The sequence below is a fragment of the Neoarius graeffei genome, chromosome 13 (assembly GCF_027579695.1).
Source record: "Neoarius graeffei isolate fNeoGra1 chromosome 13, fNeoGra1.pri, whole genome shotgun sequence".
NCBI classification, from domain to species: domain Eukaryota; kingdom Metazoa; phylum Chordata; class Actinopteri; order Siluriformes; family Ariidae; genus Neoarius; species Neoarius graeffei.
The window spans coordinates 33810382-33825758 of NC_083581.1; the positions used below are offsets into that span (position 1 = coordinate 33810382).

A 15377-nucleotide genomic window follows, 5' to 3' on the forward strand; every position below is an offset into this window, starting at 1 on the left:
TCGTAGCACCGTAGTTAGCAACAGGGTTAGCAGCGCGTCCGCCATATTGGAAAGGACCAAATCAATGCGGCGTCCTAGCAAAACAGCTGACTAGCAACAGCAAAGGAAAAAAGTGCAGTTGACGCGCATGAGCCGTTACCTAGGAGACGTTACTGTGTTGGCAACACGCACAACGCCACCGAAAATGTCCGCGTGCGCAATTTTATCAGCCAGTGACAAAGTAAAGCTTAAGGTAAAGTTTTTCTATCTATCTATCTATCTATCTATCTATCTATCTATCTATCTATCTATCTATCTATAATAAATCTGAACACCAGTAAATATCTTAATGGTAATAATTACAGTGGTGCTTAAAAGTTTGTGAACCCTTTAGAATTTTCTATATTTCTGCAAAAATATGATCCAAAACATCATCAGATTTTCACACAAGTCCTAAAAGTAGATAAAGAGAACCCAGTTAAACAAATGAGACAAAAATATTATACTTGGTCATTTATTTATTGAGGAAAATGATCCAATATTACATGTCTGTGAGTGGCAAAAGTATGTGAACCTTTGCTTTCAGTATCTGGTGTGACCCCCTTGTGCAGCAATAACTGCAACTAAACGTTCCCGGTAACTGTTGATCAGTCCTGCACACCGGCTTGGAGGAATTTTAGCCCATTCCTCCGTACAGAACAGCTTCAACTCTGGGATGTTGGTGGGTTTCCTCACATGAACTGCTCGCTTCAGGTCCTTCCACAACATTTTGATTGGATTAAGGTCAGGACTTTGACTTGGCCATTCCAAAACATTCACTTTATTCTTCTTTAACCATTCTTTGGTAGAACGACTTGTGTGCTTAGGGTCGTTGTCTTGCTGCATGACCCACCTTCTCTTGAGATTCAGTTCATGGACAGATGTCCTGACATTTTCCTTTAGAATTTGCTGGTATAATTCAGAATTCATTGCTCCATCAATGATGGCAAGCCGTCCTGGCCCAGATGCAGCAAAACAGGCCCAAAACACGATACTACCACCACGTTTCACAGATGGGATAAGGTTGTTATGCTGGAATGCAGTGTTTTCCTTTCTCCAAACTTAACGCTTCTCATTTAAACCAAATTGTTCTATTTTGGGCTCAGCCATCCACAAAACATTTTTCCAATAGCCTTCTGGCTTGTCCATGTGATCTTTAGCAAACTGCAGACAAGCAGCAAGTTTTTTGGAGAGCAGTGACTTTCTCTTTGCAACCCTGTCATGCACACCATTGTTGTTCAGTGTTCTCCTGATGGTGGACTCATGAACATTAACATTAGCCAATGTGAGAGAGGCCTTCAGTTGCTTAGAAGTTACCGTGCGGTCCTTTGTGACCTCGCCAACTATTACACGCCTTGCTCTTGGAGTGATCTTTGTTGGTCGACCACTCCTGGGGAGGGTAACAATGGTCTTGAATTTCCTCCATTTGTACACAATCTGTCTGACTGTGGATTGGTGGAGTCCAAACTCTTTAGAGATGGTTTTGTAACCTTTTCCAGCCTGATGAACATCAACAACGCTTTTTCTGAGGTCCTCAGAAATCTCCTTTGTCCGTGCCATGATACACTTGCACAAACATGTGTTGTGAAGATCAGACTTTGATAGATCCCTGTTCTTTAAATAAAACAGGGTGCCCACTCACACCTGATTTGTCATCCAATTGATTGAAAACACCGGACTCTAATTTCACCTTCAAATTAACTGCTAATCCTAGAGGTTCACATACTTTTGCCACTCACAGATATGTAATATTGGATCATTTTCCTCAATAAGTAAATGACCAAGTATAATATTTTTGTCTCATCTGTTTAACTGGGTTCTCTTTATCTACTTTTAGGACTTGTGTGAAAATCTGATGATGTTTTAGATCATATTTATGTCGAAATTTTTAAAATTCTAAAGGGTTCACAAACTTTCAAGCACCACTGTATATTAAATATATGAGCTATAATGAGCACTAAAACCATATTAAACCATTTCCTTCCTCACTGTCAGTCTTCAGTCTCATGAACTTTTAAACATGTTTTTGTAACATGAATAAAAATGCATCCAGTATGTGACCTTTGAAATGTACAGTCAAGCCGACACCCTGAGTTTTACATCACATACAGTATGTAGAAACTAATACATGAACCTAACTGCAGTTTATTGATCACGAAAGAAAAAGCTGCTGGATAATATCCTGCTTGAGACCTCAAACGAAACCGCTGGTCCAAACTGTGATGCTGTTTTTGTGTGACAAAAACATCATCATACATCTTATTCAATTAGAGTGGCGTGTGATGCTGTGGGACGTCCTCAAAACAAGGTGGTTTTCGTTATCACTTACGCAACGACAGCTACAGTGCCTTGCAAAAGTATTCATCCCCCTTGGTGTTTGTCCTGTTTTGTCGCATTACAAGCTGGTATTAAAATGGATTTTTGGAGGGTTAGCACCATTTGATTTACACAACATGCCTACCGCTTTAAAGGTGCACATTGTTTTTTTTTATTGTGACACAAACAATAATTGAGATGAAAAAAAAACAGAAATGGGGAGTGTGCATAGGTATTCACCCCCTTTCGTATGAAACCCCTAAATAAGAGCTGCTCCGACCAATTCACTTCATAAGTCACATAATTAGTTGATTAAGATCCACCTGTGTGCAATCAAAGTGTCACATGATCTGTCACATGATGTCTGTATAAATCACCCTGTTCTGGAAGGACCCTGACTCTGCAACACTACTAAGCAAGCAATATGAAAACCAAGGAGCCTCCAAACAGGTCAGAGACAAAGTTGTGGAGAAGTATAGATCAGGGTTGGGTTATAAAAAATATCCCAAACTTTGAATATCCCACGGCGCACCATTAAATCCATTATAGCAAAATGGAAAGAATATGGCACCACTACAAACCTGACAAGAGAAGGCCGTTCACCAAAACTCACAGACCGGGCAAGGAGGGCATTAATCAGAGACGCAACAAAGACACCAAAGATAACACTGAAGGAGCTGCAAAGATCCACAGCGGAGATGGGAGTATCTGTCCATAGGACCACTTTAAGCCGTACACTCCACAGAGCGGGGCTTTATGGAAGAGTGGCCAGAAAAAAGCCACTGCTTAAGAAAACACGTTTGGAGTTTGCCCAACAGCATGTGGCAGACTCCCCAAATGCATGGAAGAAGATTCTCTGGTCAGATGAGACTAAAATTGATCTTTCTGGCCATCATGGGAAACGCCATGTGTGGCACAAACCCAACACCCTGAGAACACCATTCCTACAGTGAAGCACGGTTGTGGCAGCATCATGCTGTGGGATGTTTTTCATCTGCAGGGACAGGAAAGCTGGTCAGGACTGAAGGAAAGATGGATGGCACTAAATACAGGGCAATTCTGGAGGAAAACCTGTTTGAGTTGGCCAGAGGTTTGAGACTGGGACGAAGGTTCACATTCCAGCAGGACAATGACCCTAAACATACTGCTAAAACCACACTGGAGTGGTTTAAAGGGAAACATTTAAATGTCTTGGAATGGCCTAGTCAAAGCCCAGACCTCAATCCAGTTGAGAATCTGTGGCATAACTTGAAGATTGCTGTACACCAACGCAACCCATCTAACTTGAAGGAGTTGGAGCAGTTTTGCCTTGAGGAATGGGCAAAAATCCCAGTGGCTAGATGTGCTAAGCTAATAGAGACATACCCCAAGAGACTTGCAGCTGTAATTGCAGCAAAAAGGGGCTGTGCAAAGTATTGACTTTGGGGGTGAATACCTATGCACACTCCAGATTTCTGTTGTTTCATCTTAATTATTGTTTGTGTCACAATAAAACAGTAATTTGCACCTTTAAAGTGGTAGGCATGTTGTGTAAATCAAATGGTGCTAACCCTCCAAAAATCCATTTTAATTCCAGCTTGTAATGCGACAAAACAGGACAAACACCAAGGGGGGGGGGATACTTTTGCAAGACCCTGTATATGAAGTAATTTCCTATTCATCCTTTTTTTTTGTCTTGATGTTAAAAAGACGAATGATGATGATAACGACGACAACAAAAACAATTCACTCGTGACCGAGAAACCATAAAGCGTTAACGTCTCCATCCTGGAGAGGAACGGTACTGATACTGAGCTCCGACACTGGAGACTCCTTCTATACAGCTATGTTCAAATAAATAGCAGTGTGTTAAAAAAGTGAATAAAGTGAAAAAAAATTATACCTTTTATTTCTATATTTCAGATGTACTGTATTTGAAAAATCACACATTCACCAAATTTTGTCAAGTCTGCATTATTCTTTTACAGGAAGCAAAGAAAAATTAATCTGTTAAAAAAAAAAAACAGTGTCGACCTTTTTCTATTCAAACTTAAACTGAACTAATATTTAGTTGCATAACCATCACATCAACCAACTTCTGGCACCTATAATACAGGTATTTCAGCCCAGGATGAACGAATTCAAACTACATTCTACAGTTCCTGTGAATTTTTGGGCTTTGCTCCAGAAACTGCATTTTTAAGAAGAAGAAGCAGCCTTTATTTGTCACATGTACACTCAAGCACAGTGAAATTCGTCCTCTGCATTTAACCCATCTGAAGCAGTGAACACACACACCCAGAGCAGTGGGCAGCTATGCTCCAGTGCCTGGGGAGTAATTGGGGGTTAAGTGCCTTGCCCAAGGGCACTTCAGTCCAAGGCCATCCCATGTTAACCTACTGTAACTGCATGTCTTTGGACTGTGGGGGAAACCGGAGCACCCGGAGGAAACCCACGCAGACACAGGGAGAACATGCAAACTCCACACGGAAAGGCCCCTGTTGGCCACTGGGCTCGAACCCCAGAACCTTCTTGCTGTGAGGCGACAGTGCTAACCACTACACCACCGTGCCACCCAATGTCACCCCACAAGTTTTCAATGGGGTTGAGGTCAGGGGATTGATCTGGCCACTCCATTACCTCAATCCTTTTTGTCTGGAACCAAGATGTTGCTCGCTTACTTGCGTGTTTGGGGTTGTTGTCTTGTTGAAACGCCCATTTCAGGGGCACTTCCTCTTTGGCATACTATGTCTTCAAGTATTTTGATGTATTCAGACTGATCCATGATCCCTGGTATACGATAAATAGGCCCAACATTGTAGTATGAAAAACATCCCTATACCCTAATTTTTGCGCCACCATGCGTCACAGTCTTCACTGGGGCTTGAATTCAGTATCCAGGGGTCGTCTGACATACCGTCGATGACCACTAGACCTGAAAAGAACAATTCTACTCATCAGTCCACAGAATGTTACGCCATTCTCTTTGGGCCAAATCGATGTGTTCCTTGGCAAATTTTAACTGATTCTGCACATGCTGTTTTTTCAACAGTGGTGCTTTACGGGAGCTTCTTGCTGATAGCTTAGCTTCGATCAAATGTCTATTGACTGTAGCAGTACTTACAGGCCATTTTAGATCTTTGATCTTTCTGGAGGTGATCATTGATTGGCTGAATCTTTGCTATTCTGACTATTCTTTGATCTGTTTTAACAGTTCGTTTTCTTGTTGCCATTTTAAAGCATTTGAGATCATTTTAGCTGAGCATCCTATAATTTGCTGCACTTCTTTATACGTTTCCCCCTCTTTAACTTTTTAAATCAAATTATGCTGTTCCTCCGGACAGTGTTTGGAACGGCCCATTTTACTTAGCAATTAAATTCAGAAGGAAGTATATTTTATAGCAATGCAGGGGCACCATTGGGGGGGGGGGGGGGGGGGGGGGGAGTTAGGACAATTCTAAGGGCCCAGCATTGACAGAGGGCCCTCAGAGGACAATATTAAACAAACATTACCACCATGTGTAAGTTAAACTTATTTAAAAAATAATAATTTTGTCTCTTAAAATGAGCAAATAGGGTGGCACGGTGGTGTAGTGGTTAGCGCTGTCGCCTCACAGCAAGAAGGTCCTGGGTTCGAGCCCCGCGGCCGGCGAGGGCCTTTCTGTGTGGAGTTTGCATGTTCTCCCCGTGTCCGCGTGGGTTTCCTCCGGGTGCTCCGGTTTCCCCCACAGTCCAAAGACATGCAGGTTAGGTTAACCGGTGACTCTAAATTGACCGTAGGTGTGAATGTGAGTATGAATGGTTGTCTGTATCTATGTGTCAGCCCTGTGATGACCCGGCGACTTGTCCAGGGTGTACCCCGCCTTTCGCCCGTAGTCAGCTGGGATAGGCTCCAGCTCGCCTGCGACCCTGTAGAAGGATAAAGCGGCTAGAGATAATGAGATGAGATGAGAAAATGAGCAAATACAACAACCTTCCAGTTTGGTTTTCCATTTTCCGCAAAATTATTTATTAGAATAGATAGTCTTTATATTTCACCCCCTCCCTAGTCATGACATGGTACAGTCTTGCGTAGGCAGAGCCAGAGCGTGACACCACGTTAGGTTTATTACTTTCCAATCCAGCACTAACGTTAGCTGCGCACAGTAGAAGCAGAATGGATGGTGAACCATCAGTAGATTGATACCATCATGAAAAAGTCGGGTTACCAGAAACGTAAGGAGGGGATATTCTATTCTTTCATAGGACCCAAAATTTGTAGCAGCGCCCCGTAACAGTGTGAAACAGTAACAGTTTGCTTCCCTTCTTCCTTAATAAAGGACAGTTAACGACCTGTTTGTTCACAGAATGAATAAATTCTCTAATTAAACTCCACACTGCTATTATTTTGAATATGCCCCTTTTCACACCTACGGTCAATTTAGAGTCACCAGTTAACCTAACCTGCATGTCTTTGGACTGTGGGGGAAACCGGAGCACCCGGAGGAAACCCACGCGGACACGGGGAGAACATGCAAACTCCACACAGAAAGGCCCTCGCCGGCCACTGGGCTCAAACCCGGACCGTCTTGCTGTGAGGCGACAGCGCTAACCACTACACCGCCACAAGTGTAAATGTAAAACAAATACCATACAGAAAGCTTCAGCATATCAGCAATCAAGAATGTTTTTGTTTGTTAAAGGGCAATTCCATGTAAATGTCAACCTCACCATGCAAAAATAAAGCAACATGTAATACATCAAAACCACTCCCAGAGATATCACCTAGGCCTGTATTTTACAGATGTGAATAAGTTGAACCAATTTGTAACCAACCTAATATGTCACTGTCAGTCTTTCTTTCTTATAATGTAAAACCCAAGCTAAAATCAACTTTGATCATGTACAATTCTATATTATTGCCACAAGCCACAGAAATGTATGCTAAAATCCACAAAACAGCAAAACAATAGCCATCCTAAATATTATTTAAGAACTTTGATAGTTTTAGCTGATATTTAGAGAGTTTTTCAAAGGGTTATGGTGGTTAAATTGCTGATTTTCTAAACATATGCCATGTCTATTTCAGACGCGTCACATCCATAACGGAATTTCGTCACATCCATAACGCTGACTTTTCCTTCCGAAACTCTGCATGAAATACAAAATATTTTAAACAAAGATTTTTTAATATTCACCTTGGACCCCTCTATCAAATGGATATCTCCATTTCAACATTAGGTTTACAGTTTCACAGAGTTTGATAAAAATGTACAGTCACCCAAGAAAAGTGATACTTTTTCTGTCACATCCATAACACATCTTTTATTGGCATTTTCTGGCATGCCCTAGATGTACTATGGGAATTGTTCTTGTTCTAGCACTTCTCCAGTATGGTACAGCCTTAAAATATGCAACACCTGTTTAAATACTGGGAGACAATACAACATGCACTGGGTCATTTGTTGCCATTTTGAGTTCAAGTGTCACGTCCATAACGCTGGAATTGCTCTAAACTAACTTGCCTTGTGGATGTTTGTATAGGTAATCGTATGGGGCCGAGTAAAATTAAGGATTAATTTCACGAGTGATTTCGAAGTTTTGAAAATTCGCGACTCAGGCAATTTCAAAACTTTGAAATCACGAGTGAAATTGATCCTTAATTTTACGAGGAACCATACAATTACTTGTTTATAATATGGTATATAGGGCCAAATTCATACTTTGGAAGCCATTCAAGTTCACAACATTCGTCATTCACGTTTTCTGAACCAATCAGGGCGCAAGACTATCTCGCACGTTTGAATCAGTTTCTAAAGCGTCTTTCATCATGACACGGCGACACGACACGAGGATTTTGAAAGTCTCATCTCATCTCATTATCTGTAGCCGCTTTATCCTGTTCTACAGGGTCGCAGGCGAGCTGGAGCCTATCCCAGCTGACTACGGGCGAAAGGCGGGGTACACCCTGGACAAGTCGCCAGGTCATCACAGGGCTGATTTTGAAAGTGGTTTACAAAATTTTATTGGAACTTCTTTACAAAAGCCTGCGTTACTTTAAGAGAGTCTGGTTCGTAGTTTCCCCCATTTTCTTTCCTCACTTCTGCATAAAACTCTGATAGCATCTTGTCTAACTCACAGCATTCCTATGCCACTAGAGAGTCATTTATTTGTCTTTCTGCGGCCCATTTCTTAAACACGGAAAGCCAAAAATGCGTACTTTTTTTTGGTATTTTCATTTTCGCTTGCAGCTTTCAATTGGTTTATCATTTCTTCGTCAAATATAGCGAAACGCGGCATTGCTGAGTCAGCAGAGTCAGCCATTTTGTTGACAAAATTTGCTAATTTTTGTAACCGTAACCAAGCAACGAACTAGCCAATAGCATTTCAGAAATACAGCCCCGTGTTAAGGAAAAAAGCCCTCCTTGATTGACCAATCAGAATTGAGTAATTTGGCCCTATGTATTATAACACACCATTAAAGATAGACCGCCTTTCAGATTTTTCAAGTGTAGGTTGTAAAAAGAATTTTCCCCGACACCCAGTTATTTTTGTTTAGTGGACCGAAAGCTACTGAATTCGAATCACAGACTTCTAATTTTATTAAATGTTTTAAAATAGAACAATTAATGAATTTAGAGCCACGTGGCCCTAAATTCTCCAGTATTTTTTCTTGCTTCACCATGACGCAATACAAGATCACAAGGTCATGCATAACGTGGTGGGCTTTCCCCGTTCGCGCAAGGCATTGTGGGATACAAATTTGAAACAGGAGAGAACAATGGAGGACGCGAATGAAATGTGAACGACCGACTACAGTAATGGAAAGCGAGAAGAAAAGACGTTATGTTATATACGAAAGAAAGGAAACGCAGGATCAAACTAATAAATATCGGCGCTCAGTGAGCACCTCGGTGTGATCAGCTGTTCGTTTAGCGACAGAATGATGGAACTGCCAGTGCACGGTCAAGGTAAACCTGCGCATGCGCACACGGACTTCCTGTGTCTGCTTGACTGCACGAAGTGAGCGATTTCATGCACATTATTTGCTTTAATCCCAGCCACAGAATGGCCTGGTTTAAAAAAAAAAAAGATATTACAGAAATAAACGTATATCACAATGACCAAATTTCAGAGGGAACTAAATTTCAGTTTTTATGAAATCGAAAGGTCGTCTCCTTTTAAATGTAACACTAAATGGATTTTTTTAAAAAAGTGTTTATGGTAAAATGTAATGTTTGATGAATCTCTGCTGTATAAGAGAAATAAAACGTCACCATGTGCTGGTTTTGGAAAATAATCATCTTTAGCATGATGACAGTACCTCCGCTTCGTTTCGAGCCAAATCACTAACCATGTCGCTGATTATTTTTCTCTAAAGCCTCGGTCACAACCAGCCGTACGTGCTCCTACGGCCAGTCTACGTGCAAAAAACGCAAGAAATGCACTGAGGGCGCGCGTGTGACGTGCCGATTTTCGAGCCGTAGACCGGCCGCAGAGGTTCTTTGTCATGTCAAACAAACTCTACAGGCGCTTATGTTTTTTTCAGGTTGCAAAACAAACTTACGGCCAACGTGCGTCTTTCTCCACGAACAAAAAAAACCGCAGCGATTTGAGAAACGCCAAAAATCGCACTGCCAAAAAATCGTACGTCCGGTTGTGGCCTAGGCTTAACAGAAACACCCACAGGGATTTTATTCCTTACTTATAGTTTGCTTTACAGTAACACTTGCACTGACAACTCTGAGAGTTTTTACAACCATTTGAAGTGCTGTTTCATCTTCCAGAAGGAAACATGCATGTGATGAGGCCAAAATCTGCCAAAGGACGTACCAGACCCAAAGTGACCGACGCCTATACTGCACACGATGAGCTTCTACATGAGACACGGCCATTTTCTCCCCACCCTCCTTCTCGTCCTCCTCATCCTCCATCGACGCCAAACCACAGGTTCGACTCATCTCCGTCCCCCCACACTTTCTTTAGGCACAGTAATCCGATTTCAGAGGTTGAGAAAGCCCTCGACATCTCAGTGCTGTCTCTAAATAAATACAAAGTCCTCCCGTCTATTGAGAAGAGATCAGAAGAAGAGGCATCCAGCGCAGACATGGAGGAAAAGTCCTCGAGATCTAGGCTCCATGCTCGTCATTACTTTAGGGAAATGGAGAGGGCGTCCAGCGGGACTGTCAGGACCACGTCTCGGTGCCAGGAGGGTGAGACAGGGCTTCTGCTTGCTCTCCGGACTCCATGCGGTCAGAGGTTGAAGTGCCAGTTCCAGTCCACGGACACGCTCCGGGATGTCATTGCTACAGCGGAGGACAAATCCGGAAAACGGTACGAACACGTTCTAATCGAGACCATGGAGGTTCCTCGGAGGAGCTTCACCGATCTGGACATGACTCTCTGTCAGTGTGGCATCGTTAATAAATCAGTCTTATGCATCAGTCCCAAAGACAGTCCTTAACATTTCAAAATGCTTCTACAAACAATTTGTCTTTAATAATAAATAATCATGGGGAATATTGGTTTTATGAACAGACATCTGCTTCCAACATCACATCGCATAAACATACCGATCAGAAGGTTTTTAGTTTTACTCCTAGATTTCAGTTATTTATTAAAACCAATTACTGAAGAAAAAAAGCATGGACGGTGTGGCTCCATGCCTTTCCGTTCTAGAGAGATGAAGGCAAAAGTCCTTTGCTATGTTGTCAAATTTGGATCCAGAGTTTGCGTAGTAGGGGTGCAGGTACACCTGCTTATTTGGTAGGCCCGTCCTCTTTTCTCAGTACCAGTCACTGCTTTCAGTCAAGGCTGTCGATCACTTCATTCCCAAGTGTACCTACGTTTAAAACCTACTTTCTGTGGAATGTGTGGACATCAACATAAGGAAAACTAACTGCTCGAATGAGACACTGAGTGCGTTTACATGCACATAGACCAGGGGTGGGCAATTATTTTTTCCATGGGGCCACATGACTCGTCTCGTCTCGTCTTCTTCCGCTTATCCGGGACCGGGTCGCGGAGGCAGCAGTCTAAGCATGGAAGCCCAAACTTCCCTTTCCCCAGACACCTCGGTCAGCTCCTTGGGAAGAACACCGAGGCGTTCCCAGGCCAGCCGAGAGACATAGTCCCTCCAGCATGTCCTGGGTCTTCCCCGGGGCCTCCTCCCGGGGGGACATGCCTGGAACACCTCCCCAGGGAGGTGTCCAGGAGGCATCCGAAAAAGATGCCCGAGCCACCTCAGCTGGTTCCTCTCGATGTGGAGGAGCAGCGGCTCTACTCCGAGCTCCTCCCGAGTGACTGTGCTTCTCACCCTAAGGGAGCGCCCAGCCACCCTGCGAAGGAAACTCATTTCAGCCGCTTGTATCCGCGATCTTGTTCTTTCTGTCATTACCCAAAGCTCATGACCATCGGGCCACATGAGAAACAGAAAATTTTGTGGAGGGCCGGACCAAAAGGCTGAACTAAATTCTGCATAATATTAATTGTATTTCTTTATATAAAGCAATAAATAACATTGTTTTTACAAGCTGCTAAGACTGGTAAGAGTACGGAAAAAACGAGGTTGCCTTACAAAAATGTCATTTATTCAATCAAATTTCCCAAAACAATGGTTAACAAAATGTGAACGTTTGTACCCTTTTTTTTCAGTCACATTCACCCCAAAACACAATAAAGACATCACAATATTGTCTTTCTACTCCAAATATCAAGCAAGATACATCATATTATAATAATGATGCCCACATTTGTAGTTTAATCACCTCATTTGGTGCTTTTCACCGGAGATCGGCTCCGGCGCCTGCTGGTGACGTCACACGATGTGATTGGCTGGACCGTTTGAAGGATGACGTCCAAGTTTGTGGTTGGTCTGGACAAATTACGGAAGTAGTTATCGCAGGATTAGGTTTCGTGGGATTTCATGTCATGTTCATGTCGCGCGCATTGCGTTTTTGTTGAACACAACTTCAAAATAAAAGCAATGCACATTCAGTCCATGCATGAGGTAAAATTAGAAAATACGTTTATTTTGTAATTTCTCATTAACCTTACGCGGGCCGGTCAGAATGAACCAAAGGGCCGGATGCGGCCCGCGGGCCGTAAAATGCCCAGGTCTGACATAGAGAAAAGCGAATTTCTGCCGTTGCTCGACTGAAATCGAAGTTCTAAATGCCATGGATACACCTTAGCTCAGCTGAAACTGAACCGAACTTGATTTCTCGTAATCGAGCTACACGACCTAGATTATGCGATTTTTGCCGAGCTACTTAGTGCATGTAAACCCTATCGAGCTACGTGGTCGAGCTGCTTACTTCAGCACTGCCCCTTCCGGAAGTGACGAGACCACAAGCGGGAAACACGTCACCTTAGCCGCCACTTTATTAGGAACACTTGTGTCTGGGCATGTACGCACCCATTTCCAATTAGTTGGCAAGTTATTAGCAGGCTAACAGTTAATATGTTCACCATTACAGATCAACTTCAACTTAGTGGCCATTTTATTAGGAACACTTCTGTTCGTACATACAAACTACAAACACTCTTCTTGTGAACACGGAACTGATAACTTTGTTTATACTCACAGTGTTGCCAAATTGGGCGGTTTTAAGTGCATTTTGGCGGGTTTTGAACATATTTTGGGCTGGAAAACGTCAGCAGTATCTGGCAACACTGCTCTTGAATAGCTCTTCTTCATGACGACAACCGGAAGTGTACCAACACGATGGGGCATGTAGCGCCACCTGTGGCTCGGGTGCACAATGTACCTCACACAATAGCTCGATTTCCTTGTGTGCATGTAGGATTGGATTTCTCTGGCACCCCTGTTGGGACCCTTAGCTCGATTACCGACAGCAGCTCGATTTGGATGTGCATGTAAACGTACTGAGTGTACACAGAAAGACATGTTATGTTACACTACCATTCAAAAGTTTGGGGTCACCCAGACAATTTTGTGTTTTCCATGAAAAGTCACACTTTTATTTCCCACCATAAGTTGTAAAATGAATAGAAAATATAGTCAAGCCATTTTTCTGGCCATTTTGAGCATTTAATCGACCCCACAAATGTGATGCTCCAGAAACTCAATCTGCTCAAAGGAAGGTCAGTTTTATAGCTTCTCTAAAGAGCTCAACTGTTTTCAGCTGTGCTAACATGATTGTACAAGGGTTTTCTAATCATCCATTAGCCTTCTGAGGCAATGAGCAAACACATTGTACCATTAGAACACTGGAGTGAGAGTTGCTGGAAATGGGCCTCTATACACCTATGTAGATATTGCACCAAAAACCAGACATTTGCAGCTAGAATAGTCATTTACCACATTAGCAATGTATAGAGTGGATTTCTGGTTAGTTTAAAGTGATCTTCATTGAAAAGAACAGTGCTTTTCTTTCAAAAATAAGGACATTTCAAAGTGACCCCAAACTTTTGAACGGTAGTGTATGTGAGAAAAGAGAGCAGGAAAACAGACCATTTTGCCATTGAAACCCAGAAGAATGGGCGGTGCTGTACATTATACTACAGCCAGCCAGCAGGGGCACTAGATCTGTGATGTCTTCACTTGTTCAAGACTTGATGCTGCCCATGATTTTTTTTTAGCCACTGATTCATCTCATCTCATCTCATTATCTCTAGCCGCTTTATCCTTCTACAGGGTCGCAGGCAAGCTGGAGCCTATCCCAGCTGACTACGGGCGAAAGGCGGGGTACACCCTGGACAAGTCGCCAGGTCATCACAGGGCTGATACATAGACACAGACAACCATTCACACCTACGGTCAATTTAGAGTCACCAGTTAACCTAACCTGCATGTCTTTGGACTGTGGGGGAAACCGGAGCACCGGGAGGAAACCCACGCGGACACGGGGAGAACATGCAAACTCCACACAGAAAGGCCCTCGCCGGCCCCGGGGCTCGAACCCAGACCTTCTTGCTGTGAGGCGACAGCGCTAACCACTACACCACCGTGCCGCCGCCACTGATTCAAACAGTTTAAATTTTTATACATTTTATTTGCTCAAGGCGAACGTGCTTCAATGGGACGTCCTGAGAATAATCCGTCCTCCAACTAATATTTTCAGTAACACCACAGCACTGCTGAATTCTCAGATCTCCTGTAACAGCAGCTGGGACAGTAATGCTGGCTGTTAATCAACTCACAGGTTTATATTAATGTGTTCATTCGGACACGCTGTCATTTCTATAGTGACGTCTTAGACAGGACGCTCACCTGGGGGATAAAACGGGTTTAATTGTTGAGGTTTGTTTAGCATTTAGGGGAGGAGTCTCCAGTGTTAGTTTCATGACATTAAACAGAATGATAAATGGACATTATTTAAAAAACAAAACAAAAAAACCCTAACTGATGGTAACTTACTGTAATATTAGAGGAATAAAAAATTGGAATGTACTGTTATGGGGGGGGGGGGGGGGGGGGGGCCTTCAGGATTTGGCACCACGTCATAGTTTATTTTCCTCGTACAGCATGCCCCGAAGTGTTTATTACTTAAAAAAGGTGACCCATGTTAGATTTATTTGATAAAACAGGCAGAAACAAGTGGGGTAATAAGTCAAATCCATGTACAGTGCTGAGCGTAAATGAGTCCACCCCCTTTGAAAAGTAACATTTTAAACAATATCTCAGTGAACACAAACAATTTCCAAAATGTTGACAAGACAAAGTTTAATATAACATCTGTTTAACTTATAACGGGAAAGTATCTGTGACGAATCTCAGTCATCCAGGTACATAGTAATCTGTGGTTGGTAGAAGAGAGCAAGTGGACTTGCTTGAAGATTCTTGAAGACGTTTCGCCTCTCGTCCGAAAGGCATCCTCAGTTCTGTCTGTCTAATAGGGTGTATCCAGTATTTATCCTCTCATGGATCATCATAGAATCCGAATCAGAATGCTGATGGCTGCATTGTAGGTGGCTGATAGAGGTCACAGACGCCCACCTCTGTTCAGTGATGGTCGTTCCAGGTTGACAAAAATGAACGATCCTCTCTGGCTAAGATGTCTGCCAGTTTTCTGGAAGTCCTCTCATACTCCCGCACCCGTCGAAGGGAACTCATCCCAAAG

General features: G+C 42.9%; 1 protein-coding gene across 1 annotated transcript; it reads left to right on the top strand.

Annotated features, from left to right (window-relative positions):
• Positions 1 to 63: 63 nt before the first annotated feature.
• On the top strand, positions 64 to 10756 carry ubxn10 (UBX domain protein 10). The gene is made up of 2 exons (XM_060936785.1): positions 64 to 232; positions 10080 to 10756. The coding sequence occupies exon 2, from the start codon at positions 10088 to 10090 to the stop codon at positions 10754 to 10756; it is 669 nt and encodes a 222-aa protein (XP_060792768.1). The 5' UTR covers positions 64 to 232; positions 10080 to 10087.
• The last annotated feature ends 4621 nt before the right edge of the window (positions 10757 to 15377 follow it).